Here is a 27953-nt window from a genome sequence, read left to right as displayed (position 1 = left end):
TCACGCAATACTAGAGGGGCGTGGCTTAGCTGTGTGTCTGGTATAAATACATTTTAAAAGTCTCCCAAGTTGAGACTTGTCTTCGCACCGGGAACCTAGTAGGAGAATCAGCAGCTCGGCTTGGAAGGTCATCACACATCATGGCACCAAAGAAAATCTGTGTCATTGGCTCTGGTAACTGGTGAGCGTTTCGATTTGTATTAAGAAGTACGTAGGCTATGTAACGTTTCATATAGAAACAAAACTGCACAAACTTGGTAGGGAAATAAACATAGCTGGCAATCGAAGCACAACATATCCTATATAAACATGACTGGTTAGGTTTTGAGATATTTTGTATCTATATTCTATTTTGTTTATAAAAAGTTTAACCTAAAACTGAAGTTTGCATTAATTCGTCATTTTAATTTGGTGAAGTGTTGTCTAGCAGTCAGCCGGGCACAGTGTCTGCTCTCTCGGGCATCGAATCAGGCATCTGACACCGTCACCGTGTGACGCTCTCTCCCGCGCGCACGCCACACGCACTATTCGGAAGCCTTTTGAAAATACCGTGGCCCTTTATTTATCTGATGATCAATGGTATCACTCTTGCCTCCATCCATGTTATGGCTGTTATGTGTGGCGATGAAAAGCACTCAACATTTCCCCCCACAGCCCGCTGGACAGGATTTATGCAATTGCACATTCTGACATACATTATATTTCTATGGATCTCCCACCCACCCACTCACTCACGGTCACGGACGATCTGCCAGGGACGTGTGCAGGTAGCGCCGCTTGTTATTTAGGGAGCCATTCAATCATCAGAATGGTCAATACAAATGTTTCTCAATCTCCACAGGGGCTCTGCCATTGCCAAGATTGTGGGTGCCAATGCAGCAAAGTATGATGGCTTTGATACCACAGTGAATATGTGGGTGTTCGAGGAGACTGTGGATGGTCGTAAACTCACAGATATCATCAACACGGACCATGAAAATGTCAAGTATTTGCCTGGTCACAAGCTGCCTGCCAATGTGGTAAGCGTTCTGTTGGCAGCTACAATAAAGATGCTCAAATTAAAGTTAATATTATGCCAATTGGGGGCTATATGGGAATCTTCTTTTTGGTGTTTCATCTGGTAGTGAATCTGCTAAATGATGTAATGAGATGTGTTGGGCTACAACAAGTCAGAAACACATTTTATTCCTAGTGTTCTCATCAAGTGTTTTTCCTACCAATATGACACAATACCACAGCTCACAGTTGTCATTTAATGATAATCATAATAACATTTGATTACAATCACCTGTTTGTTGACCACCAAGATGTCTGATCGAATACTGAATCAAGTCAAGTACAATATTTTAATGGGGTAATATCGTTATTTCAATCGACAATTATTGAGAGTAAATACGTTTTAATATGACCAAGTGACGTTATTGGGGACATTGAATCCTTGTGTTGTGTTATACAGCACCATGCAATGATGTCGGTGGAAAATAGCAATACCTTGTCTTAACACAAGGAGTATTCAAACTCATGTACTCTCAATAACTGTCAGACAGAATTAATGCATGCAAAACTGTGCAGTTTTTGGATGTGTGAGATTATGTGTAAAAATAAATCTGCATTGTTTTTCGGCAAAGAGCCCCTTGAAGACACACATGTGCAAGTTTTTTTTTAGTTTTCTCAGTGTTGTGAGTGAACGTGATTAGTCTTGTGCTTTGGAAGAAAGTCTCGGTGTACCTTCCCTTCTTCCTCACAGCTGGCTGTCCCAGACTTGGCGGAGTCTGTGAAAGGAGCCGACATCCTGATCTTTGTGGTGCCTCACCAGTTCATCAACATGGTGTGTAACACCATCAAGGACCACATCAAGAAGGACGCTGTAGGAATGTCTCTCATCAAGGTACAGGCTGCAGCCTTTCGTGGGCACATCTACGAATTGGAGTCCAACTATCTGAAGGATTTCCATGGATTTTGAGGATGTGTTGTTGAAGGCGTTTATTTATTTAAAGGGGAACTATCTTATAAATGGCCTTTTTGAGTGTTTAGCATTGTTTCCTAGCTATGTGAACTTATATTAATATGTGTCTCAAAATTCTCATATTGGCGCATTCTTCCAATTCTCCTCTCACAATATTCACCCTCACTGAACTGAGTCGTTTGAAAATGTGCCTATATGTGATGTCATAAAGACACCGCTGCATGTTAATGTTCAAGAGGCGGCGCAGGCCACACAGTGGTTTAGGAGCCCAGGCTCAAAACAGCTCGAAATCTTGAGGTAGAAAAATGCTGTTTTTGAGGACTTGATTAGAAATACAAAACAATGAATAAAAAAAAAAATATATATTACAGAGGTGTTCCATAGACTCACAGGAATTGTGTAAAAGTGCCCAAATAGTGAAAGAAATAGTAAAATTGTTCCCCTTTAAACAAATAAATAAGGAAACCAAATCATATTTGTTAAATTTATTGAACATAGAAGAAAAAATAACGTTGTAGTAATTAGTAGCTGAAGTAGCTTAGTAGCTGAATCAGTGCAGTTGACACAAAAGAAGCATCAGCTATAGTCAAATGCCTACATCATTTTGAATAATATTTGAATATTCCATGCAGAACTATCATTAGTGTGTGTGTTTGTCCGCAATATGTAATAGATATTTGAGTTTTGTGATCATTTGTGCCTCAGGGCGTGGATGAGGGTCCAGAAGGTCTGAAGCTGATCTCCGAGGTGATTCGCGGGAAGCTGGGGATCACCATGACTGTTCTCATGGGGGCTAACATCGCCAATGAGGTCGCTGATGAGAAATTCTGTGAAACGACTATCGGTATGGAAGATAAAGTGGGAATGAGACCTTGCTTTGTTAATAATATTGATCAGCACATCATATTGTGCATTAACCTACAAGCACAGTACTGTATATGGATTTTATTTTTTTAAGGGAATGTGGGAAATCCACTCAAGTATTTGTCTTTATTGAGAGTGAGACAGAAGGGGAACTGATCCCAGGCAAGCAGGAGTGGCTTCATGTGGCTTCAGAGGCTGGAGTTTTAACCACTGCTCCAGCCCTGGTCTCCTTTATATGGAATTAGAAAAAGGGAAAATCTTTTGAAGCAATTATTTAATCGGACCACCTGGCTAAAATGATAAAATTGAAATGGCTCACCTAGATAAATATTGAATAACTGAAAATGGATTATGTTGTTTCTTTTGGTCACTAGGGAGCAAAGACAAAGCAATCGGGGCCGTCCTGAAGGAAATGATGCAGACGACTAACTTCCGTGTGACGGTGGTGGAGGAGGCTGACGTGGTGGAGATCTGTGGAGCTCTCAAGGTCAGCAGTTCCCCTCTGCACTGTTTGTAGACAAGAAATGTTTGTCAACAACCCCTTTTGCCCGACCCAGAGGCAAATGAATGTCCCTGATTGACTGACTCCCCCTTGACGCATGTATGAGGAGGGGTCTGGCTTGCCTAGTCTTTCATGGTGTTTTAATGGAGTAGATGAACTAAACCTAAACCATGAAAGTGAAACAACACATTACACTAAATTAAAGTTTCCCTCCACTCAGAAACGTGTTTCTTCTACAGTGAACTAACTCCTCTTGGAGGCCTGCCTTTGACTATACAGATTGTTATTAACTCCTCTTGGAGGCCTGCCTGTGACTATACAGATTGTTATTAACTCCTCTTGGAGGCCTGCCTGTGACTATACAGATTGTTATTAACTCCTCTTGGAGGCCTGCCTGTGACTATACAGATTGTTATTAACTCCTCTTGGAGGCCTGCCTGTGACTATACAGATTGTTATTAACTCCTCTTGGAGGCCTGCCTGTGACTATACAGATTGTTATTAACTCCTCTTGGAGGCCTGCCTGTGACTATACAGATTGTTATTAACTCCTCTTGGAGGCCTGCCTGTGACTATACAGATTGTTATTAACTCCTCTTGGAGGCCTGCCTGTGACTATACAGATTGTTATTAACTCCTCTTGGAGGCCTGCCTGTGACTATACAGATTGTTATTAACTCCTCTTGGAGGCCTGCCTGTGACTATACAGATTGTTATTAACTCCTCTTGGAGGCCTGCCTTTGACTATACAGATTGTTATTAACTCCTCTTGGAGGCCTGCCTGTGACTATACAGATTGTTATTAACTCCTCTTGGAGGCCTGCCTGTGACTATACAGATTGTTATTAACTCCTCTTGGAGGCCTGCCTGTGACTATACAGATTGTTATTAACTCCTCTTGGAGGCCTGCCTGTGACTATACAGATTGTTATTAACTCCTCTTGGAGGCCTGCCTGTGACTATACAGATTGTTATTAACTCCTCTTGGAGGCCTGCCTTTGACTATACAGATTGTTATTAACTCCTCTTGGAGTTTACCATCAGTTACTAGTTACTTTGAAGAAAAATATTTTGCATAGAGAACATTATGTACTTTAACATTTTAAGCCTGCCAACTTCAGAGTTGTTGAACGTAATCAGAGCAGCATAACTGGACCACATACCACTTTAACCTTTAGAGGTCAATGGTTCGAGGATTGAATGAATGAATGAATGAATGAATGAATGAATGAATGAATGAAAGAAAACTTTATTTAACAGATTGCAGAATGGGTACAATACAGTACGGCTCAATACACACAATTGTTAAGGGTATGCAGACCAGAGAAAGACTTTTGTCTTGTTTACATCAGGGTCCCCCATTTTCAATTCATAGTGACATTTATGACATACACAACATACATGACATCATGACATTTATGGCATAGGGACATACATGACATACAGGTATATAGTACTGTTACATTTGTGACATATACGATATGCAAATATACAGTACTGTTACCCATAGATCCTAACAGATTATATACATATGATGGGGAGGAGACTGTACATTAGGAGGGGTTGGGTGGGTGGGAGAAAAAATATACATACGGTGGGGAGAAAATATATACATACGGTGGGGGGGGGGGGGGGGGGGGGGGGGGGTTGGACCTTTACGGTGGCCAGTTTAGAATTGCAGCCTCCCGTAGGTGCTCTTTAAGAGCGGTTTTGAATGTGGGTAGGGATTCACATCTTTTTACGGCTGTGGGTAGGGCGTTCTACATTGTTGTGGCATAATTGCGAAATGTGTTTAGTGCCTTGTTTGTGCCGAATCTGGGTTGCACATGATTTGTGGAACTCCCTCTGGTGTTGTGGGCGTGGTATTCACTGACCTTTGGGAAGTATTTCAACATGTACATGGGTACCTGTGTGGTGTAGTGTATCTTGTAGACCAGGCCCATTGCAAGTTTCTGTACTCTGTCGTTTACTCTAAGCCATCCTAGGTAGTCAAAGTGGGCAGGGGTGAGGTGGGTTCTACGAGTAAGGTCAAGTAGTAGTCTGACCAGTTTGTTTTGTGATGTTTGTAATCTTGTTTTTAGCATGCTTCTTTACGTAGCATATCCGTGTTCCAGTCCCTGTCCCTGATAAGAATCTTTTCTACACCTTCCACCCCAGCTAAACACCATAGAAGCCACTCTGCTCTGGTGGTCTATAGATTGTGCCTACTAGTACGGATTTCGCCCTTTCGAATAAGATTTCAACCCAAACAGTTTCAATTTCATCATGGTTCAGGTCAGTACGGTTGATGAATTTGGTGTCTTTATGAATATACACACAGACACCACCTCCATACTGATTCCTATCCTTCCTGACTATTGAATAGTTTTCTATTTCTATATCTGGATCCTGTACAGATGAATCTAGTTTAGTTTCTGTGAAACACAATATGTTTGCCTTACCGTTCATAAACAATTGTCTGATTTCAGCCAGTTTAGGTCTCAGGCTGTTTGTGTTAAGGTGGAATATGTGGAGTCCATTTGCGTTTGTTAACTGGTTTATGTCGTCGAGTTCAAGGTGTCGATTGTCTGTGTTCCGTTCTGTGGTGTCTGGTTGACCGGGTGGCGGTAGGTGGGGATGGGGGGATGGGGTCCTATGTCCATTGTTGTTAGCCGCGTTAGCTCGCTGGCCAAAGTTCTTGAGAACTTTGTACTTTCACTTTCCACTACATTTCAAAGGAAATATTGTACTTTTTACTCCACTACATTTATCTGAACCCGTCAGTTATTAAAATATTACGCCTGCCACCTTCAAGAGGAGGTAATCAGAGCCAGCATAACTGGACCACACTGACCATTTGACCTTTAGTCAGTGGATCAAGGATTGGATTCTCCCAAGTCTAAAATTGCTGTCATGAATTAATTCTGTTCTCGTAGTCAAACACATCTACCCTCTTTGCTTTGCTCTCGCCTCAACTCATCCGTCTACCAAATGTGGCAGAGGATGTGCAACAGAGCTGCTTACGATTATTGTTGCTTTATTATATTCACTGTTGTGAATGATGATACACATACAAGAACAGGGTGCTCAAAGCTAAGTGTAGGATTTTCTGTGCTGTGAAATTAGTTGTGATGATTCATTGTAATGCTAGTGAAAAATAATCTCACTGTCACACTTAATGATATTCGTGCTTTTATTGTGTCATTTGGACGTTCTCTGGGAGTTTGATTGGGTGTGAGTCTGTAAGACCTTAAATCTTCTCTGGTGACCTTGTAGCTTGCCCTTCAAAAGCACTGGAGAGGAAAACATAATGAAATATGCTAATGCATGGTGGCTCACATTGGGCTAAGGAATGTAGCACTAATGGTTGCGATTATAAATCATTTGACAGTTCTATAGTTAGAGAACATACCACAGGGGTTGCCTTTCATGTTGAGGATGTGATTATTCAGCCTTAATAATCATAAACTGTAGCTTGGCATTAGCTTACGCAGGAAGCGGAAGTCATACGTGCCAATCATTCTGATCAGCTGTGCAGAATGTGCATCACTCATAATCAATAGGGCTAAAACATTGTCAACAGGGCCATTTAAGCTGTCCTGCCTCCCACTACTCAGTGCATGGCTGCACTCTGCCACTCCTTCCACACCGTGCTATAACGCTGCACAATGGTGCGTTTGTTAAGCAAAGATGTTGGATGTGTTTGACTGCAAGAGCAGAATTAATTCATGACAGCAATTTTAGACTTGGGAGAATCCAATCCTTGATCCACTGACTAAAGGTCAAATGGTCAGTGGTCCAGTTATACAGAAAGTTGCCAATCCAATACCAAATTGTTCTCAGCCAAATGAACAGAAGTCACATTACATTAGTAAAGTACCGTAATTCCTCTAATAGTAACCCCGGCTTGTATATGTTTCAACTGTAGCGGGTACCAGGCTTGTATTAGGAGGAGGCCTGTATAAGAGGGAGGCCTATATTTCAAATTTTCAAACGGATCATAATGAATAAATCAACATTTTGTGTCAGTTTGAACCCAGTAAAATGTACTGGGTTCATTTATTGAAACTAAGTACTGTATGAAATAGTAAACAGTGCAATTACAGGTGGTCACTGGTCATTTCAACGTTTTCAAAGTGAAATCAAGTAACTAGCTCAGTATGCAGCTCAGTATATTAGTAACCCGGCTTGTATTAGGAGGCCGGCTTATAATTGCTTAGCTCAAGAGCGCACCCGGCCATTAATAGAGACCCGGCTTGTATTTGAGACCCGGTTACTATTAGAGGAATTACGGTAGTACATTTGTGTGGGAGGGGGTGCAATACAATCCCCACCTCTGCTTTCATTGTAATGGCAGAACATCGTGGCCGTGGGAGCAGGCTTCTGCGACGGCCTGGGCTTCGGCGACAACACCAAGGCTGCAGTGATCCGCCTGGGCCTGATGGAGATGATTGCCTTCGCCCGGTTGTTCTGCACGGCCGGCCCCGTCTCCCCCACCACCTTCCTGGAGAGCTGCGGGATCGCCGACCTCATCACGACCTGCTACGGTGGGCGTAACCGCAAGATTGGGGAAGCCTTCGCCAAAACAGGAAAGGTAAGTGGGGAAGACGCGTGGAGGGCATTAGGGACCTGCCGCCTTCCAGTCTCTTCCATTTATCTACTCGTTTGTGTTTATCTCGCTCTCTCTCTCTTGCCAATTTCCTCTTCCACTCTCCCCCTGTCTCTTTCTTTCTCTGTCACTGTCTCTCTATCTCTCCCTCTCTCTCTTTTGCCAATTTCATCCTCCACTCTCCTCCTGTCTATCTTTGTCTCTTTCTTTCTCTGTCACTGTCTCTCTCTCTCTCTTTCCCTTTTTCCCGCTCTCTCTCCCTATCTCTCTCTCTCTCTCTCTCTCACTCTGTGTAACATCCCTCTCTGTATGTGTCTTTGTTCAGAGCATTGAGGAGTTGGAGAAGGAGATGCTGAATGGACAGAAGCTTCAGGGTCCAGCAACCGCCATGGAGGTCAACCACATTCTGAAAAATAAAAACATTGTGGATAAGTAAGTTGTTTTATATTGAATACAGTGTATTACAATGTTAAACTTTTTTTAATTTATTTTTTTACTCCTATCCTGACATTTTGTCATTTAGCTGCCGCTTTTATCCAAAGCGACTTATGTACAAGAAGTCAGCAGGAAGGGTACAACTCTGGCAGCGAAGGGTTAATAAATTGTTCGTGTGTCGAACTTGAGTGCTACAGTCTTGAGTGCATAATAGTATAGACATATTTGCATAGTAGGTAGTAATATAGACAAGGTTTTAGTTTTTTTTCTTTTCTTTTTTCACTCACCCTGTGTTGAAGAATGAAATATAACAAACTTGTTTGTGTATAAATAACTCCATATTATTAAAACGATCTGTTCCCTTTCCTTTACCTCTCCAGGTTCCCTCTGTTCAACGAAGTCTACCAGATCTGCTTCAAAGGTCACCCCGTCAAAGACTTCATCAGTTGTTTGCAGAACCACCCAGAGCACATGTAATGGACTGGCTGAATGACTTCTGGATGCTAGGACTCTTACACTAGCCTAGGTGACGACAGGAGAAGCTGGGTTAGATGATGACTGCGCCTCATCTATGTCCACTCCTGTCTGAATCCTAAGGAAGGGAACGGAACGGGCCTCCTTACCTGAGCTGCCGTGAAGACCATGCAATATGCCATAGTAATAGCAGTATCACCAAAAGCATGACTCATGGGTCTTTTTGTGTGAGTGTGTGACATAAATGGTTACAAGTCATATCACGTATGCCTTAAACTTGTGGATATAAGGTTATTAGAATTATTTGGGTTGCCTTAAGGAATACCCAAATGAACCCAAGGGAACACGGTGGATTTTTTCAGGGTTTCTCCGTTTCACTAAAACGATTAAATGTGCCGCCCCTTAACGTGCCTCTTTTGAACCTGCAGTTAACAGCATGTTAAAGAAAGAACTTGGTCAAAACGAGACATTACTTCCCTGTGATTACAACTCCCAACCCTCATTCCTTGCTCATATGAGATGTACAGTATATTGGAATAAAATGGCTGAAATTGTTTACATCTTTGTTCTCTGTCTGCTCCTTGCCTGTGGGTCGTGGAAGCTGTGATGATCCCAGGGCACCGGGCCGGCATGTGCTCCGTGTCCTCGGCGTAACCTGACCCGCCCCTGCCCTGATCCGTCTGCCACTCTAAACTCTTCACCTTTACCATTTACTACGTCTACTTCAACGTTTCTCCAAGTGCTCGTCCTGCCTCTCTCACGGCACACACTAAACGTAAAAAAAAGTTTAATAAAAAGGAATCATAAGCCAATGCTCCATGTGGATTAAGGATTTCAACGGCTTTGGTGACTGGAAATGCACTGGAAATAGACAAGTTAGCAGTTTCCCCTCCCAAACAGTTAATTCTGAAAATGTGCTTAAAAATGCACCAAGAGAGGGTATATTATCTGTATTGTGTCTGTACTCTATGTCTATGCTGGTGATGAAGAGAACAGCTCATTTTGTGTTGTTCAGACATCTGACCCTGCCCTGCCCCTACTTTGATCTCATCTCTCAGGGGGTGGGGGAGGCAGATTCTTGTGGCTCCCCTCTGGACCTTAGGAATAAGGCAATGTATATGTCTTTTGATTACACATGTGTTTTTGTTATTCATTTTTTCAACATAGCAACACTTAGATTATGAAGTGTTTGACGGTGCAGTTTTCTAATTTTCCACTGTTAATATATAATTGGAGGCTGAAATCCCTTGCATAGTTATTGAGTCAACTGCCCTATGAGATGTCTAATAATAACTTGCTCCATTGGGTAAAGGTGGATCTATAATTAGAGAGTGGAGTGTAGATTTTGTAGAGGGGGGGACTCCTACTCGGATAGTGTCTTATCACTGATGACCGAGATAAACCACCACCTAAATATGAATGTATTGTATTTTGTAGAGTTTTACATATTTCTGTTGCATTGATTTCACAGAGAATAAAAAAAACATATATAATTGCATGGACTGATGTAAGCTAAGTGGTGATTTTCATTTGGATGTTTATATCTTTGAGAGCTTAGGGCCCGGGGGACAGTTGTGGAAGAGTTTGTGCAAGCGTCCTAATACTGTATGCAAGTCTTCTACTAGTACAGTACTGCACCTTCACCATTGCTTCATATTTTCCTCCTTTGTAGTTGTAATCCCGTCAAAGACCACTAGGTGGTAACATCACCCCAGTCGTTGGAAAGTAATCTCAGGTCACTTTACTCTCGATTCTGTGGCCAGATAAGTTAACGGATAACACGTCTAACCGATTGTGAAGGAAATTGGTACAAATTATATTTAAGAAAGGGTTACACGAGGATGCGTTACACAACTTAATCAGAGCATATTGCACTATTATTGTTATGATGAGAAGGCGGTGGGGTGTCATGCACTGAAAGCACCCACCATCACTTCATTGTGTGTGTGTATTGTATTATGGGAGGTGGGGCCCGCCCGCCTTACTTCCTCAATTCCATCTCTCAGGAGGATCTCTTACGGTTGTTGCTCAGTGAGGTACTCATGTAACAGACAAAATAGGATAGTCGCAGAATCGGTCCCATAACTTTCCCCCTCTAGGATAATAGGACACCCCTTTTCTTCGTGCAATCCGAAAAGACAACAACACTGACTGTGTGAAGTGAAGTATGGCTGCTCTCTCAGCCTGGTTCTGGAACGAGAGGTTCTGGCTGCCGCACAATGTAACCTGGGCGGACCTCGCAGACCCAGCGCCCGGGGTGGAGTATCCTAAAGCGGGACACTTGTTGTCTGCCTTGCCGCTGGCTGTGGGAATTTTCTTTCTCAGGATACTATTCGAGAGGTTCGTGTTAAATTTTTTCCTTTGTATACCTCCTCCCAATAGTATTTTTAGTGACGGGAAACTTTCCTTCTATCACTGAGGGCTGGCGATCAAGGGACGCGCACGATGTACTTTAATAGTCCGCTAGTTCTTCATTTATTTTAGCTATGGATAGTTGACCAACTATAGTAGCCCTATTATACTTAGGTAATAACGTTTGCTTGTTGTGGCCTGCAGAGTCAGACTAACTCATGCATGCATGTGTTATGATGCATGCAATTCATATGATGAATTGAAAATGGGGGACCCTGATGTAAACAAGACGAAAGTCTTTCTCTGGTCTGCATCCCCTTAACAATTGTATGTATTAATTGAGCTGTACTGTACTGTACCCATTCTGCAATCTGTTAATAAAGTTTTCAATCAATCAATCAATGCCATAGCCCTGCTTACACGCCTGCTGTGAAACGTACTGTTGCATCTTGTGACACACAGGCCCCATGATGGATGGGGTACCTGTCTATTATGTCGCATTCTACCCGGCCATGTTTTCTGTAAAGCAAAGCTAAATATTAAAAGGCATTGTCATATGGTGCGAAGTTGACATGGCATGATCCAGCCTTGCTTGATACACTCCTCCTAAATGCCGCGTAGCTGCAGGCCTTACTAACACAACCAAGTTGAGACATGTATAAATATGCAATCGTTAAATATGATAATAAATCGATGGAGGCATTTTGAATGGCAAACAGGGGCAACTGGTCTTGGATAGGCCTATTTCTTTTGACTGTTGCATAATTGAAAAGTTGTCTTAAATGTCAAAAGATGAGACAGGCCCCCCAACTCACTTATCGATAAGTTGGGTGCAGCATCTATTTGAAATGTTTTCTGGAATTCCACACCCAACCTCAGTCTACTCTTCTGGGCAAGTCTGATGTGACAACCCCAGGCACAGGTGACTTACGCCAGGTAAGAAATAGAGGGATGTGCTCCACACCACCTATAACTCCTGCCCAGAGTCTCATTCCCTCTTTCCAGGGCAGTCCTCTTGTTTGAGTCAGAGGTGGGTCTTATTTGGCCTGTTGGTCTGGGTGCTTGTGGAGTTTGTCAGTTTGGTCAGTGCTGACAATAGTTGATTTGACTGAGACTGAGATGTTTGGCAGGCACTTTCTGTTGTATCTAAACCAACCAAACCCTGCTAGCGCAGTGTATTATGACCAATACAGGTCTGCACCTTTTGTATACCGTGTACTTTTATTCATATGCAATTTTTCTGCTGCCTATATTTATTGTCTTACCCTGTCCATACCTGTACTACTCCTCCCCCTCCCCGTACTGCTATGACACCTGAATTCCCCCAAGGGGATCAACAAAGGAACATCTTATCTATACTGTGGCATGGTCATGCTGCTGGACCTACAAAAGGCTTTCGATACTGTCAATCACTCCATTCTGATTGACAAGCTAAAAGCAATTGGTTTTGTATTTTATTTTTTTTATTATTTTTTAAACAAACACATAAACAAACATGACAACACACGATTAGATATACAAGCATTGTTAACAGTGCACATCAAATTAAATCACAGTTTAAATAAATGTCTTATACAAGATATGCCCCTAATACCTGCTATCTATTCCCCTACATACATATGCTCTTGCTCGCACCCCACCCTGGACCCCCCAATGGATAATCCATCCATTATCATTCGCTCCTAACCAGACACTACCATTATATGCTAGCTTTTATTCTCTCCACCACTTCTAACCACATTGTCAATTTGGATTAATTGAGACCCAAAATTCTTGCTGTAGATATTTCTAGATAAATCACATCGAGATATGTAAGAATCCAGACCTTTCGGCAAATTTTTTCCGGTTGAATCCATCGTGATGCTATCCGTTTTTTAGCCACTGTAATACCAGATAAAACCAATCTCTTTAGCTGTGGATGTACTTCATACTCAAAAACACCATTCAGCAGTAATACAGAGGGGTGTACAGGTATATTCAGAATTAAGAGATTTGATAATTGCTGGGTCACTTCTTTCCAGAATATCTTAACTGGTGGGAAAGCAATTGGTTTTGATAGTTCATCAGTGAGCTGGATGCAATCCTAACTGGAGGGGAGAGAACGGTGGATGTAAACGGTACTCTATCCCCCCCCCCCTCCCAAAGTGAGCTGTGGTGTTCCACAAGGAAGCATACTAGGACCACTACTAGAGCTGCCGCGGTATTGATATTTTCCTTACCGCACGAATTTGCGAAATATTTCCTACCGCCGCGGTTATTACCGCACAGTGCGCACAAAAAAAAAAAAAAGTTTGAATGCATTTTTTTTTTTTTAGTAGTCTACTCTTATAGCCTGCCTCTAGTCTAATGGCGCTTTTCCACTGCATAGTACCTACTCGACTCGACCCGCTTTAGGCACCTGGTACTTCGTTCCTTTTCCACTGCAGCCAGGTACTACTCCGTTTGTCTCCGTGTGGGGAACTGGGGATGCAGGCGGGGCCGCTTGCTTGTGTACACTGAAAGCTCCGTGGGCATAGATGTCCGAGGGCTTGCAGCAAGCCAGAGTTTAACACAGTTTCAATCAATCAATCAATAACAACATTAACCAGACTCTCGTTGCGTCTATTCTGCCAAAGCTAACGTTACCTCTCATTGTGTATTCTACCAAGCAAACCCGAGTTTAACGTTACCTCTCGTGTATATCGGCTGACGGTAATATATTAGGCTAATAACAACAACAAACTTAACACATCAGCGATCTTGTTGTGACACTAAACTCTCCGCTCGGTGGTAAATTGGGTTGATGTCGGTTTTGTTTCATCAATAAATAAGGCAGAATACACAGTGAATCCATTCTTTTTTGTTTATTGCACTTGGTTCTGTCGCAAAGACGCAAACAAATCCTGAATGAAATGCATCCTTAGCGAGGCAGTAAAGATGGCGGCGCCGGCGTTCTGTTATTGTTCAGAGCGAGGCTACAAAGTGTGACGCGTCTCTCTTCTGACCAGTCAGTGGTCTGCAATGTTTCACATGACTTTTCTGGTACCACTTCTACCCAATAGGGTCGCTTGGAACCGAGTAGGGTATATCTGCAGAGCCGCAAGCCGCAAGCCAACTTTATTATTATGATAAAAAACAGCGGTGACGCGGTATTCAGCCTAACTCTGCGGTGAGCGTGATGCAACAGCGATACCGCGGTAATGCGGTTATCGCGGCAGCTCTAACCACTACTGTTTCTAATTCATGCAAATTACATGTCATCAGCTTGTGACTGCAACGTGTTCCTGTTTGCGGACGACTCAGCCCTGCTGGTCTCTGACAGGAACAGGTTACAGGTTGAAAAAACCCTCAGCTCAGAACTCGGCAGAATCTGCACCTGGCTCCCTGATAACAAACTATCATTACACCTGGGTAAAACAGAGTTCATTCTCTTCGGATCAAATAACAAACTCAGCAAGACCAACGGCTTCTCTGTTACAGTGGGTGACAATATTTTCACAAGGAAAGATGAAATTACCTACCTGGGTTCCATCCTAGAGGCAAATCTTTCCTGTGACAAAATGGCATCCAAGGTAATAAAAAAAGCCAACCAACGAACAAGATTCTTGTACCGGATCTCCTCTCTGGTCAACAAGAATACCCTGAAGACTCTAACAGGAGCACTGATTCAAGGGTACTATGACTATGCTTGCACCTCATGGTACCAAAGCACCTCAAAGGCACTAAAAACAAGATTACAAACATCACAAAACAAACTGGTCAGACTACTGCTCGACCTTACTCCTAGAACCGTGACCTCACCCCTGCCCATTTTGACAACCTAGGATGGCTTAGAGTAGACGACAGAGTACAGCAACTTGCAATGGGCCTGGTCTACAAGATACACTACACCACTAAGGTACCCATGTACATATTGAAATACTTCCCAAAGGTCAGTGAATACCACGACCACAACACCAGAGGGAGTTCCACAAATCATGTTCAACCCAGATTCGGCTCAAACAAGGGACTAAACACGTTTAGCAATTATGCCACATCAATGTGGAACACCCTACCCACAGCCGTAAAAAAAATGTGAATCCCTACCCACCTTCAAAACCGCTCTCAAAGAGCACCTACGGGAGGCTGAAATTCAAAACTGGCCCCTGTACATGTCCAAAACCCCCCTCCCACCCACCCACCCCCTCCTAATGTACAGGTTCCTCCCCCTCGTATGTATATATTTTATGTTATGATCTCTGTTTAACAGTACTGTATATTTGCATATCTTGTACGTCACAAATGTAACAGTACTGTATGTCATGTATGTCATAAATGTCATGATATATATCTGTATGTTGTGTATGTCATAAACGTCATTATGAATTGAAAATGGGGGACCCTGATGTAAACGAGACGAAAGTCTTTCTCTGGTCTGCATCCCCTTAACAATTGTGTGTATTGAGCCGTACTGTATTGTACCCATTCTGCAATCTGTTAATAAAGTTTTCAATCAATCAATCCCACCCCTAAGATTAAGCCCCAATCCTGAAATGTTTTGTGTGTCCATTGACATTGACCTATCCCAAGCTCCGCCCCCTCTCTTAGCTTGACTGCAGAAAGTAATGCTTGTGATAGGAGGGTGAAGAGAGAAAAAATAAAAGAAAGGAAAGCAGCAGTTGTGATTGGAGTGTCAAGAAATGAGGGCAGAGCTTGGGATAGGTAAATTGTGGATAGGTTACATAGAATAAGAGACTACTTTAGAACTTTGTCGACAGCACTACGAGGCATGATTGAATAGAATAGTAGGAAGATAAATAATAAACGTGAAAAAACACTATGTCAACAACAGATAAGAGTGAATCATATCTCAATTTACATCAACTTATCAACAGGGCTGTGTGCAGATGCTGTACAGAGTATATGAGCTATGACTAGTCTACAAGTTTACATATGACTAATATGACAATTCACAAAGTAATGTGTGATTGTGTGAGAAAGCATAATATAGCGAATAGCCTGCATACCAAGTCAAAGCAGGAGTGCTAGAATAGAATACAAAAATAATAGAATATAACTTTACTGTCTTATAACCTGGTTGGGAAGTTGTCTTTGGCACCACCTCCGGCACAATTATCACCAATGTAGTAATGACATGACTGAGTAACTAGAACAATGCACTCAGTAGAGTGCAGACCTCCACCTCTCCCCATTACTTTAGCAATCAACATTTTACAGGGTAGATGACAGAAACAAGAGTTGCCTATATTGCCAGTAAAACAGGGATCATGTCGTACAACATCACACTGTTGTATGACAAACCTATATGTCTAGTTTGGTGCAAAGCACTAGAAAAGCAATGTAATTAGGTTTATCAACTATACAAATTGATACCATCAGGAGGATATCAAAAAGGGACAACACATACAATGTCATCATGATCAGACAAGCTGTTGTGTTTATGTTTTTAGTTTTGTGGGAATAGCGCTATCTTGAGATCAAATGGACTCTTTGGTAATACCAGAGCTTCATATTCAACATGTTTGATGCAAGTTGGACAATGCGTTGGACAAAGTGTTCACAAGAATCACTTCTTGTTCATATGTTTATCTGAAATGCGATTGGATCTGGTGGTCAGATGGTTTGGCATTTCAACTATATATTAAAGATGTTGGTCCTTAGATGTCACCCAGCAAGTTATTTGAGAATCAGGTGAACAGTCCAGGAGGAATAAGTAAAAAAGGGATTTGCCAAAAAGAAAAGCGGAAAAAAGGTGGAAAACCAAATATGGCAAATGTGTTGTCCATGAAGAGCCATGCGGTCACAAAAATCTATAAGTTTCTTCCTCTAGGCATCCTGAATGTTCACAGCGAATTAAATGGCAATCCGGCCATCGGCCATAACTTCTGATTGGTTATATCAGAGGTGGGAAACCATGTCTTTTCGATCTACCAGTTGATCTCAAGGGGCCTCTGAGTCGATTACTGGAAAATCTGACATCTATCATTTCGTCAGTCATCCAATCACACTCAGACTTGCTGGCTTAATTTGAATCTCAGCGAATCCCTGTCCTTCGTGGCTCTTTGGCCCACCTTCTTTCTTCGCAAGCTTTCACTGAGTCCCCTGTTTCGGATTTGCATGCTTAACATTGCGTCGCGAATAGCCCTGGGATTCAGGTATCAGCCAGGTGTGTACTTTCTTACAAGCACACCAGACTGAAACCACAATTCATTATGGATAGGCTATAGGATGAGATACCAAGAGACAGCGACCTACCTCTTTCCATGTACACAGAATATAATTTAGTGATAGGAGGTGATAGATGTTCTATTCAGGCTCAAATAGGAGAGGAGGCTGTCCGTGTGCTCTTCAGGAGAGGAAAGGTTGCCTATAGTATATATAGCCTAATAAGTAAAATGTTGTTTCCTTTACGAGTCGACACAGGGCACTGTTTTCTTCTCAGATTCAGATTCAGATTCCTTTTATTGAGTGAGTGAGAATGAGTGAGAATAACAGAATGAGAGGGCGGCTACGTGGCGTAGTGGGCAAGGCGCTCGCCACGAATGCTGAGACGCTGGGCTTGCCTGTTCGAGCCCAGCGCTCCACATTGCTTTCAGTTTAGCTGGTCGTTCGTACTAATACACATTGGCCGTATTAGGGGGTGGGAAACTGATGGGTGGGGATCGGGCGTTGTGGACAGCGACTCCTACAGGTCGGTTGGTGCGCCTGCGCAGTAGAATCAGGAAGTGTCGGGGGCAGCATGAGCCTCCCACGCGTTACTCCTCGCCACTGAGAGATCGAGCTGCGCAGGTGAAAAGATGCGACTGCTGTTACCTCAAGTACCGGAGGGGACTTGTGCTATGTATGACTTAGTCCACATTGCAGCCGGCTTGTGGGAGGCAAGAAACAGCGTTCGTGACAGGGGAGGGTTGAATTGGATGATACGAAATTGGGATGGGAGAAAAATATAGAAAATGGGAAAAAACTACAGGGCTTCTGTAGTTATGGCGAAATATGCACAAAGTTTAACCTCACCGAGTCCACATGGCTTTTTTACATACAGTTACGACTATGTCTGAGGTCTCACGGTGTTCCATTACTCATACCAATTGAACACCACAGATACCACACATTTTTCTATGAAAGAGAAACATTGGGAGGTTTTGTATCAGGTTTTTATTATCAATTACTAACGTCCTCGTATGAAACCCTTCAACTAGACACTGTCTGGAGGAGGGATATACCAGACCTGGAAAATGACTTTGATTGGCAAGGAGCCTGGGCAAATGTCCGACTTACATCAAGGAACCCGGATCATCAACAAATCAATCTGAACTATATTCACAGGACATACTTGACTCCTATAAGACTGTGCAGAATGGGGCTTAAACAAGACTCCAAATGCTCCCAATGTACAATGTACAAATTGAGCTGTACTGTATTGTACCCATTCTGCAATCTGTTAATAAAGTTTTCAATCAATCAATCAATCATGGGGATGAAGGAACATTTATGCACATGTATTGGGACTGCCCACCAGTTAAGGCATTCTGGAAAGATGTGTCCCAACAATTATCAAAACTCGTATCTTGGAATATACCTGTACAGTACACCCCTCGGTATTACTATTGAATGATGTTTTTGAGTTTGCAGTGAATCCACAGCTAAAGAGATTGGTTTTATCGGGTATCACAGTAGCTAAAAAGCTGATAGCATCACGCTGGTTTCAACCGGAAAAAATGTGCCGGAAAGTTTGGTTTCTTACATATCTCGATGTGATATATCAAGAAATATCTACAGCAAGAATTCTGGGTCTCAATGAATCCAAAATGTCAATGTGGGTAGAAGTGGTGGAGAGAATAAAAGCTAGCTTATAATGGTAGTGTCTGGTTAGGAGTGAGGGATAATGGAGGTACTATCCAAGGGGGGGTCCGGGAGGGGGGGGTTCGAGCTGGAGCATATGTGTGTAGGGTTTTAGAAAATAGGTATTAGGGGTATATTCTATACTAACATTTATATAATTGTAATTTCGCTGGATATACACTGTATACGGTTAAAATGTTATTATAGACTATTTTTGTTTTATCTTGTTTCTGTACTTGCATGTAATTTTAACCACCTTGACTGAAAGTTTCATTATGCATTATGTGTTGAGTACTGACTTTTAATAATTTTTGTTTTGCAATAATAAAAAAAAAATAATAAAAAAAAGAAAATGGGAAAAAAAGAGAATAACAGAATGAGGCTGCGACTGCGTACAGACAGGGGTCTTGATGCCATGGGAAAAATCAAGACAAGCGCAGCCGCTCGGCTGCATCCTTTCATCTAAATCAAATCAAATCAAATTAATTTGTAAGGCCCGACAACACACGTTAATGTCCCCATGGGCCGTACTCCGTACACTTCTTCTTTAAACAAGTCAAGAAGAAACATCACAATAAGTCAAGAACAAAACAAACAACACCATAAGGTCCAAAAAATATTAAATAAATGCAAAAAATAAAATAAATGCAACACTCCCAGACATACCCCACGCGAAGGTAAGGAAAAACTCACTAATACCTAGCAATAGGAGGGGGTTAGAGAGTTCCCATGTTTGTAGTGGGCAGAGATGGAGCAATAAATACAAGTAGTGAGCATATGCAATGCATACATGGTGACATCTCTGAAGAACTGGTGCTGCCTTATACAGGAATCATAACTGCTTTAATTACATTGTTACTAGAGAGCAAAGGGTTACAAAAAGAATGAGAGGCATCTCTCTCTCCCTTTGTTTCTAGTGTATCTGTGTGTGTGTTTACTATACGGTCTCTGTAGTCCCTCTTTCTTTCCTTTTTTGTGTGTGCGCGTGTGTGTGTCTCTTGTTTGTTGACTGTTGCAATTTGCATTTAAAAACGGCTTCTTCAAGTCAGGAGGAATATGCGTGGCTTCACAGTATGACAGTTTGTAAACACTGTTCTGGAGAAAGTCATGCTTGCACTCATCCTCCTATCAGGCATCTGGATCTGACATGTCATGAAACTTGTCTTTCAAATGTTAATCTATATGGAAGGTGTGTTTATGTCAAGGTGTGTGCTTTGTCTGGGCTATTTAGACATTGCGGCTTCTGAAATAAGAGGGAATACATTTTCAATATATTGTGTTGTACAATGCATGACTTTTTAAATGTCAAATTAATTCATTTGTATTGCATTTTAAAACTAAGTAGCAACCATTTGATTTGTAGAATATTTTGCAATGGGCTAATACACAGGGGTCTAATAAGGCAACTGGAGGAAGTGTTACCATTAGTATTTTAAAGGTCCCATATTTATTTGTATTGTTTGTTTCATAATATCAATGTGCCTGTCTACCCAGATAGTAAGAATTTTTAAATTGTTATTAATATTAAAATATGGACCAATTATATGTTTGCATTATTATAAACCAGGCTATGATTAGACTTAAAGTGGTGGTGATGTTCATTCTGTCTGCTTGGCTGGCGATGGTAGATCTATCCATCCTTGGAAAACGGCAAAGTAGATCTCATGCCCAAAAAGGTTTCCCACCCCTGGGCTATATGGTAGCGTTAGAAGAAAGCCCATGGGGTCACCAAAATCAACATGTTTCTTCCTCTAGGGATCATGAATGTTCACAGCAAATATTTGACTTTACGTATATGTCAGGAGATGTGCTCATTTGAAACGTCAAAGTTTTGCCTGAAGTAGTGGCGGTAGAGGAAAGGTCATGGGGTCAAAAAAACAATAGAGTTCTTCCTCATGTGGTCATGAATGTGCACAGCCAATTGTATGGCAATGTGTCCATGACCTTTCGAGAGATCTTGTTAACCTTGGCGGAGGTAATCACACCATAGCCTACATTATAATAATTATATAATTATAATTAAGGACACAAACTTGGGCTATAGTGTACAATACAGTATAATACAATTCAATCCCAGTTCATATTGTTCATATTGCTGTATTATAAAGGTTGTTGTTTATGAACAGTCTAAGCCTAGAAAGAGTTGGAGCAAACTAAACAGTGTTCACTGTAGGGTTAGAGCTGGGCTTCGAACTTCGTCAGGGTTTTTCGAACGAACGTTCGAACCTTCGTTTTTAATTAAAATTAAATTTAAAAAAATCTATCCCCAAACTAAATCCTCAATTTGAATAAAGTGATTAATCTGATTAAATGAGTATTTTTAAAAATTAAATCAACTTTCTTTAATTAATATAACTTATCAGTTTCGTCAACATAAATAATCCAATAAGGGCACAGTTGGTACGGAAGTGATGGTGACGTCTTGATGGAGCTCAGAGTGCCAAGCGGATGCAGATAGGCTAGCTACATCATTTATGAAAAATGTTTTATTAAAATCTTTATGATGAGTCATATACTATAATAGTATAATACTATAATATTAGTGTAGCCTGGGTGGCGTAGCAGAGATTGCGCTCATCACCAATGCAAGAGACTCCGGTCTCGAATCCCGGTGTCAGCATTGCCTGCGGCTTGGGCCAGTCGTCATACTATCTCAATTGGCAGAGTTAGCGGGTGGAAGTCGATGGGTGGTAATCTGGACGTTGTGGCCAGCGACTCCTACAGGTCGGTTGAGTGACGCCTGCACAGCAGAGACAGGAAGTATCGTGGGGGCAGTGTGAGCCTCCCACGCGTTACTCCTCGCCACTGAGAGTCTGCGCTGTCTGGTGAAAAGATGCGACAGGCTGCCTCCTCGTGTACCGGAGGGGACACGTGATGCAAGGCTTCTATCCTCACTACAGCCGACCAGTGTGAGGCATAGTCTAGCAACGTTCAAGACAGGGGAGGGGAGAATTGGCAATACGAAATTGGGATGGGAGAAAAATAGAAAAATAAGGAGAAAAAGTGGATAAAAAAATATGTATTAGTGTAGCCTAATCTTTATCTGCAACTGTGAAGAAAAACCCCATTGTTAAACAGGATGAATAGACACATACAATATATATATATATATATATATATATATATATATATATATATATATATATATATATATATATATATATATATATATATATATATATATATATATATATAAAAAGCTTTCACATTTTCTTTTATTAAAAATAAATAAATTCGAATGTTGATTTAGAATTCAAACGCCAACGTAACGAACGAAGGTCCGAACATTCGAACGTTTCGGCTCAGCCCTAAGGGGTGGGGGGAAAGAATAGAAAAAAGCTATATAGTTCAATATTTAGCATGCTGATGTATAGATACAGTATCAATATCTTTTAAAGAAAATAATTTATTCATTATTTTTACATTTCTTTTTACTTTAATCCCATTTTACTGCAATACAAATTACTGGAATGAGGTGAATGGACTGAAAACATGACCTTATTAGATAAAACAGATGATGTTACATATAGGCCTATATATTTCTAATATCGTATCGCGGGGCCTCTGGTGATTCCCACCCCTAGTTCACTGCTCAGCAGAGGAAGTCAGAACAAGCCTATGCAGTGTCTCTGAATCAGAACAATGCACATGTCTTACTTTATGGAGGAGGATAAAGGAATTGTTTCAGGACAAAGTGACTAGGGACTCAGTGTGGTAGCTTAATATGTAGCATAAGCATAATTTGTTGCGGTGGACAAGGTGCCAACTAGGCTCATGGCAGAGTCGGATGTTGCCTCTGGGAGAGTGCACACAGTGCACACGGTCAAGTGGCTGTGAAGAAGCAGCAATGGGAGCCTGGAGGTCAGTGCAGGCGGAGCAAGGCCAAGTGTTCAGGGTTGTCTGTGGATCAGGTGCCAGGGGGAGGCCTCCCAGGTGTTAGAGAGTCGTCTACGGCCCGTGTTTCCGGGTGAGACTCATGACTGAGGGCAGGGGGCCAGGCTGATGTTATCAGAGACCAGTCACTCTGGCTGGCTGACTGCCTCTCTGACTCACTAATTTATTCATCAGAGAAACGTCAGACAATGGCTTAATGTTCCTCTTCCCCCTACTGCGGCTGTGATCGCCAGAATCAGAGTGGGGTGTTAGTTGGGCACACACACACACACACACACACACACACACACACACACACACACACACACACACACACACACACACACACACACACACACACACACACACACACACACACACACACACACACACACACACACACACACACACACACACACACACACACACACACACACACACACACACACACACACACACACACACATTCAGTGATTCAGACATAGACTACACACAAGCACACATTATGTACAGTGTCAGACACACACATGCACACACTAGGGTTGCCGTGGTGATGTGAAATTTCCCTTGAGTAATAAACTCATGAGAACACCAGTATTACCGGTGAAACTGGACATTTGACAAAATATATTGTAATTTCAATATCTGTAGAGCACTTACTTTAATCTTTAACTTTATGCGGATACATTGATCCACTGTGTCTGTATGTCTAAGTCTGTTTTTATTATTTATTATTCATTTTCAATGACTAGTATCCATTTGTTAGACAGAGTTGACGTTATGTTCTAACTGTATACCTTCCATCAATTTTCTATCCGTTAATTGACGGATCAATGTAGATGAAGCCTTATTTAGCTCATTGCGCAATGCGCACACATATCGTTGCTGGTCTGGACTGGTCCTCAGCATCGATCTGCAGCAGGGTTTAATACGAAATATTTCCAAATCCTCTGCCATCATTGTGTAACATTGTGTCGTCTCTAGAGCCTCCTTTCTCTCCTTCACGCAAAGTTAAATCTACTCTCAGTGAAAGTGAAACTTAAGCCACTCTGTATTGCGACCTATAAAATAGATTTGCTGTCCGCGCATACACATTCACTTTATAATGTTGTCTGACTAAGTATTGATAACACGCTTAGTATTTTTACTATGCTTAGTCGTTTTTTTTATTTGATGAACAAAAAACACTACTCAGTGGATGCCTGAACACTGCTTAACACTGGTGACACCACAGCAATCCTAGCAAACACACACATGCACACTCACTCACTCATAGGCCTCGCCTTGATGGTTCATCATCCACACCAATTGTCTGTGCCACATAACTTGTTTTGAGTTTGGCAGTTGCTTACTTGGAAACAGGGGAATCTGCCATAGTAGCCTAAACCAACCCTAGATATGTAGTAGGCTAATCCAACCAACTGTAATTCAGATAGTCATTCTATTGTTTGAAACCAGCTGCACTGGCTTCCCATTGCCGCACGAATCCACTACTTCAAGGCAGGGTTTCCGTTAGAAAAAATTGTTGCCGGTCTCCGTGACCTGCAAGATTTCAATCTACCGGACAAATGAGATTAATTCCGGTCATAGTTTATTGAGCTTTAAAACAATTTATAGGCAGACTATATAAAGAATGTCATCCTCAAGGCATGTAGATTTATAATATTATTATTTAAAACTAGGCTACTTTTGCGTATACAGTCATTAATATATTCCAAATAAAATAAGTCCCTCGATACTCCGTGCTGCTGCTGACTTGAAATAAAATAGACCGCGTATGTGGGCAGTCGGTCCGACACTAAACAGCAGTCTGTTATAATCACATTTTTATGAGCTAACGAATTCCGTTATATTGGACATTTGTATTAATTATATCAAGCGAAGAACTGAGAAATTTTGCAGAGAGAGACGGCAACGTTATCGTGGCCGGGTTTGCGTGATGTATTTCTCCACCTCCCAACGACTTGGTGCTGGTCATAATGTCCGGTGAAAACAACTCCCTCCAAGCACAACTTGATCACCCGAACCGTACCAAAACAGGCCAAAATTAAATAGCCCATGCGACGAACGATTCATTACATTCGTTTCATCGTTGCTCCACCAAGCAGCCGGTCCAACAATGAAAGCTGTTATCAGCGCGAGCCGGCAGCAGTTAGTTTGCAAGAAGCATCCAGCTGCAGACCCGCAGAGCAGCTTTCCAGGTCTGGGGACCGCACTGTGCCAGCAAAGCTGGTGGGTTATGTGGGTCTGCAGCTGCATGCCTTCCGCAAATCCAGCAGCAAGCTCTCGCTGAGCGAAGCAACGACAACAAACGCAATGATTGTTTCGTTCACCCAACTCCAGCCCATCCAAATACAATTCAAATAATCAAACTGTGCCCAGAGGGAACTATTTTCACCGGACACTATGACCGGAGAGATTAAATATGTCGGACTTCAACAGATTTTGCCGGCCAAATACCGGTAATTACCGGCTAACGGAAACGCTGCTTCAAGGCTATTGACCTGGCATTCTGTGCAACAAGGGGAACGTCTCCCTCCTGCCTGATTGAATTGATTGATTGATTGAATTGATTGATTGAAAACTTTAATTAACAGATTGAAGAATGGGTACAGTACGCGTCTATACTTTTACCAACTAACCTCCAGTTCCGCGTTCGCATTCTGCGATCTGATTGGCCACTGACGTTTCTGGTCATGTGACATACATGTGCGCCAATCACGTGATGCCTGTTTCTGCGCCTATTTCCGCCTCTAACAGCGTGCAAACTACCTAACGCCTAGTTATATCACTGGTTAAGCTTAGGCGACTCTTTCGAAGTTGGTTAAGGTTAGAGTTTGGAATCAGGGCTGGTGTTCTATCGCCCTGCTCTAAGACAAACTCTAACCTTAACCAACTTCGAAAGAGTGCCTAAGCTTAACCAGTGATAGAAACAGGCGTCACACGATTGGCGCATATGTCACATGACCAGAAACGTCAGTGGCCAATCAGATTGCAGAACGCGAACGCGGAACTGGAGGTTAGTTGGTAAAAGTATTGACGCGTACAGTACAGTATAGCTCAATACACACAATTGTTAAGGGGATGCAGACCAGAGAAAGACTTTCGTCTTGTTTACATCAGGGCCCCCCATTTAGGGAACAAAATAAGTACCCGCCAACCGCCAATGCGGGCAGATTTAAGGTTTGGCGAGTAAAAATGAGAGGTCTGTCCGCCACCTGGCGTGTAACAAAATAGTTCATATCGATACTCTTATTTTGAAAATCCTGTGCGGGTCTCATTTCCGCCCCAAGCGCAGCTCCAGCTATAATATCTATGGCTCCGGCAGCTAACAACGTTCGGTACTTCGGTTCATATGATACTCTTATTTTGAAAATCCCCACGGGCCGTGGCAACTCGACGAGTCATATCCGCCCAGTCCGTGCTGTCTGCATTAACCCTTTATTCGCCAAGGACGAGTTTCCACGTCATTCTCCGCCATGCGTAATCTGCCAATGACGCCGTAAGGCGTCTTTGAGATCAATATTTCAAAAATCTGTGATGGCAATCATATTTTACCCACGGAGTCTTGAGATCCCCTGTTGATCTCCTCTCAACTCTCCAACGGTTCAAGAGCGCCATCTGGTGGCCGATCGGCGGATCGCCCAAACAGGAAATGAGCGGCAGGAAGTGGTGCTCATCCATATTCGGTCCGACACAATGGATAGCGATCCGTTGCCAATAACTCGATAAACAACATGATTTGGACGTATATACTATTATACAACCTGGAAATGGATCGCATATATCAACATCCCATAATAGCAATCTTTTTGCTCCACGCTCATCACCCAACGCTACGAGGAGACTGGGGTGAGTTTCAGCCTGTTTGTTTACCATTTTCGATACAAACTGCTATGATCAATATATCACCCATACTACATGATTCATTTAACGTCGGCCACGGACTTATAAACCCCCCCCCCCCTCCCCCCCCCCCCCCCCTCCGGTCACCAGCAGATGATGAGGCAAGACGTTTAGGACCTTGTGCAATTGAACGTCTTATTATGACGTCAATCGGTATCAAACTACATTTGATGATCTAATATATGTATTTAGGGCTATAAATCACGTTCTGCAGAATGCTGCAGAAAACGATAAAAACATATTTATACTTTAGACCGTATTTTAGTATGAATATGTGAATGAAAAAGTAGAACGTTGCTACATCCTAAACGATAGATAATTGATGTTGAATGGGCCATAGTAATGTCAATTTAGCAATACAATTTAAAAAGTTATAGCCCTGCAAAGAAGGGGAACTTCTCCATAGACAAATAGAGCTGGCAGAGGACGGTATAAGGATGTACATAAGCGTGGCAGAGAAAGGGTTAAGCAGAGCAGGGCTACAGAGCAGTGCGCCTATTTTGCGACCCGAAATAAGTCTGTGTTTTTTTTTTCTTTTCTCACAACGGGTCAAATGCATCTAACATGCTTTGCATCGTCGCCATTCCTTTATGCCCATATCGCCCGAAATTAACGTTACGTTAGCGTAAGCTTACAAGCTAATCCTGATCAGAGGCAGAGCCATAGAGAACAGCAGAAAATGGGGACTGAGGAAAGGGAAAGGGGGGGGCACTCTCCCTTTCTCTGTGTGCGTGCATTTGGAAAGACGATGAAGTCACTAGTCTGGAGTATATTATAGTAAACTGAGGATTACTGAGGATGGACAGATAATGTTGATATTCAAATATAAAAAAGTTTCGAGAGGAGTGGAAGTTTGAAGACAGACTAGACTACAATATGATGCGGGGGTGGTGAGTGGAAACAGTGTGTGTGTGTGTGTGTCCCGACCCCACTTCTATGTTTCAATAAATTATTTGCATTTAAAACTATTAACGCTGACTCATTCCTTCAGTCCACTCAAAATTATGCTAATATTCCTTATGTTGTTTATGATATTAATTGAAAAAAAGCAATTTATAATTTTTGGCTGGTAAAAAATCTGCCTGGCGGACAATTATAGTGAGATGAAGGGGGGCCAAGACATCAGGCACCCCTCGCCACTAGGCAGAGCCCTCTCAACAAGAGAGCCAATA

At 42.1% G+C, this 27953-nt stretch overlaps 2 protein-coding genes across 2 annotated transcripts in view; both read left to right on the top strand.

Moving 5' to 3' along the window:
- The first annotated feature begins 89 nt into the window (after positions 1-89).
- Positions 90-9385, top strand: LOC311230045 (glycerol-3-phosphate dehydrogenase [NAD(+)], cytoplasmic-like). The gene is made up of 8 exons (XM_084316183.1): positions 90-181; positions 842-1019; positions 1748-1888; positions 2672-2810; positions 3205-3317; positions 7669-7905; positions 8246-8352; positions 8736-9385. The coding sequence occupies exons 1-8, from the start codon at positions 141-143 to the stop codon at positions 8830-8832; spliced, it is 1053 nt and encodes a 350-aa protein (XP_084172309.1). The 5' UTR covers positions 90-140; the 3' UTR covers positions 8833-9385.
- Positions 9386-10842: 1457 nt separating this feature from the next.
- cers5 (ceramide synthase 5) overlaps positions 10843-27953 on the top strand; it is a 118620-nt gene continuing 101509 nt past the window's right edge. Inside the window, exon 1 of the mRNA XM_084317603.1 lies at positions 10843-11169. Within this exon, the coding sequence (XP_084173729.1) occupies positions 10997-11169 (173 nt within the window). The 5' untranslated portion in view covers positions 10843-10996. The remainder of the gene's footprint in view (positions 11170-27953) is intronic.

The sequence above is a fragment of the Notolepis coatsorum genome (assembly GCF_963971535.1).
Source record: "Notolepis coatsorum genome assembly, chromosome: 6".
NCBI lineage: Eukaryota > Metazoa > Chordata > Actinopteri > Aulopiformes > Paralepididae > Notolepis > Notolepis coatsorum.
The sequence above is the reverse complement of the archived record's forward strand: the minus strand, read 5'-3'. Positions and strand labels throughout refer to the sequence as shown.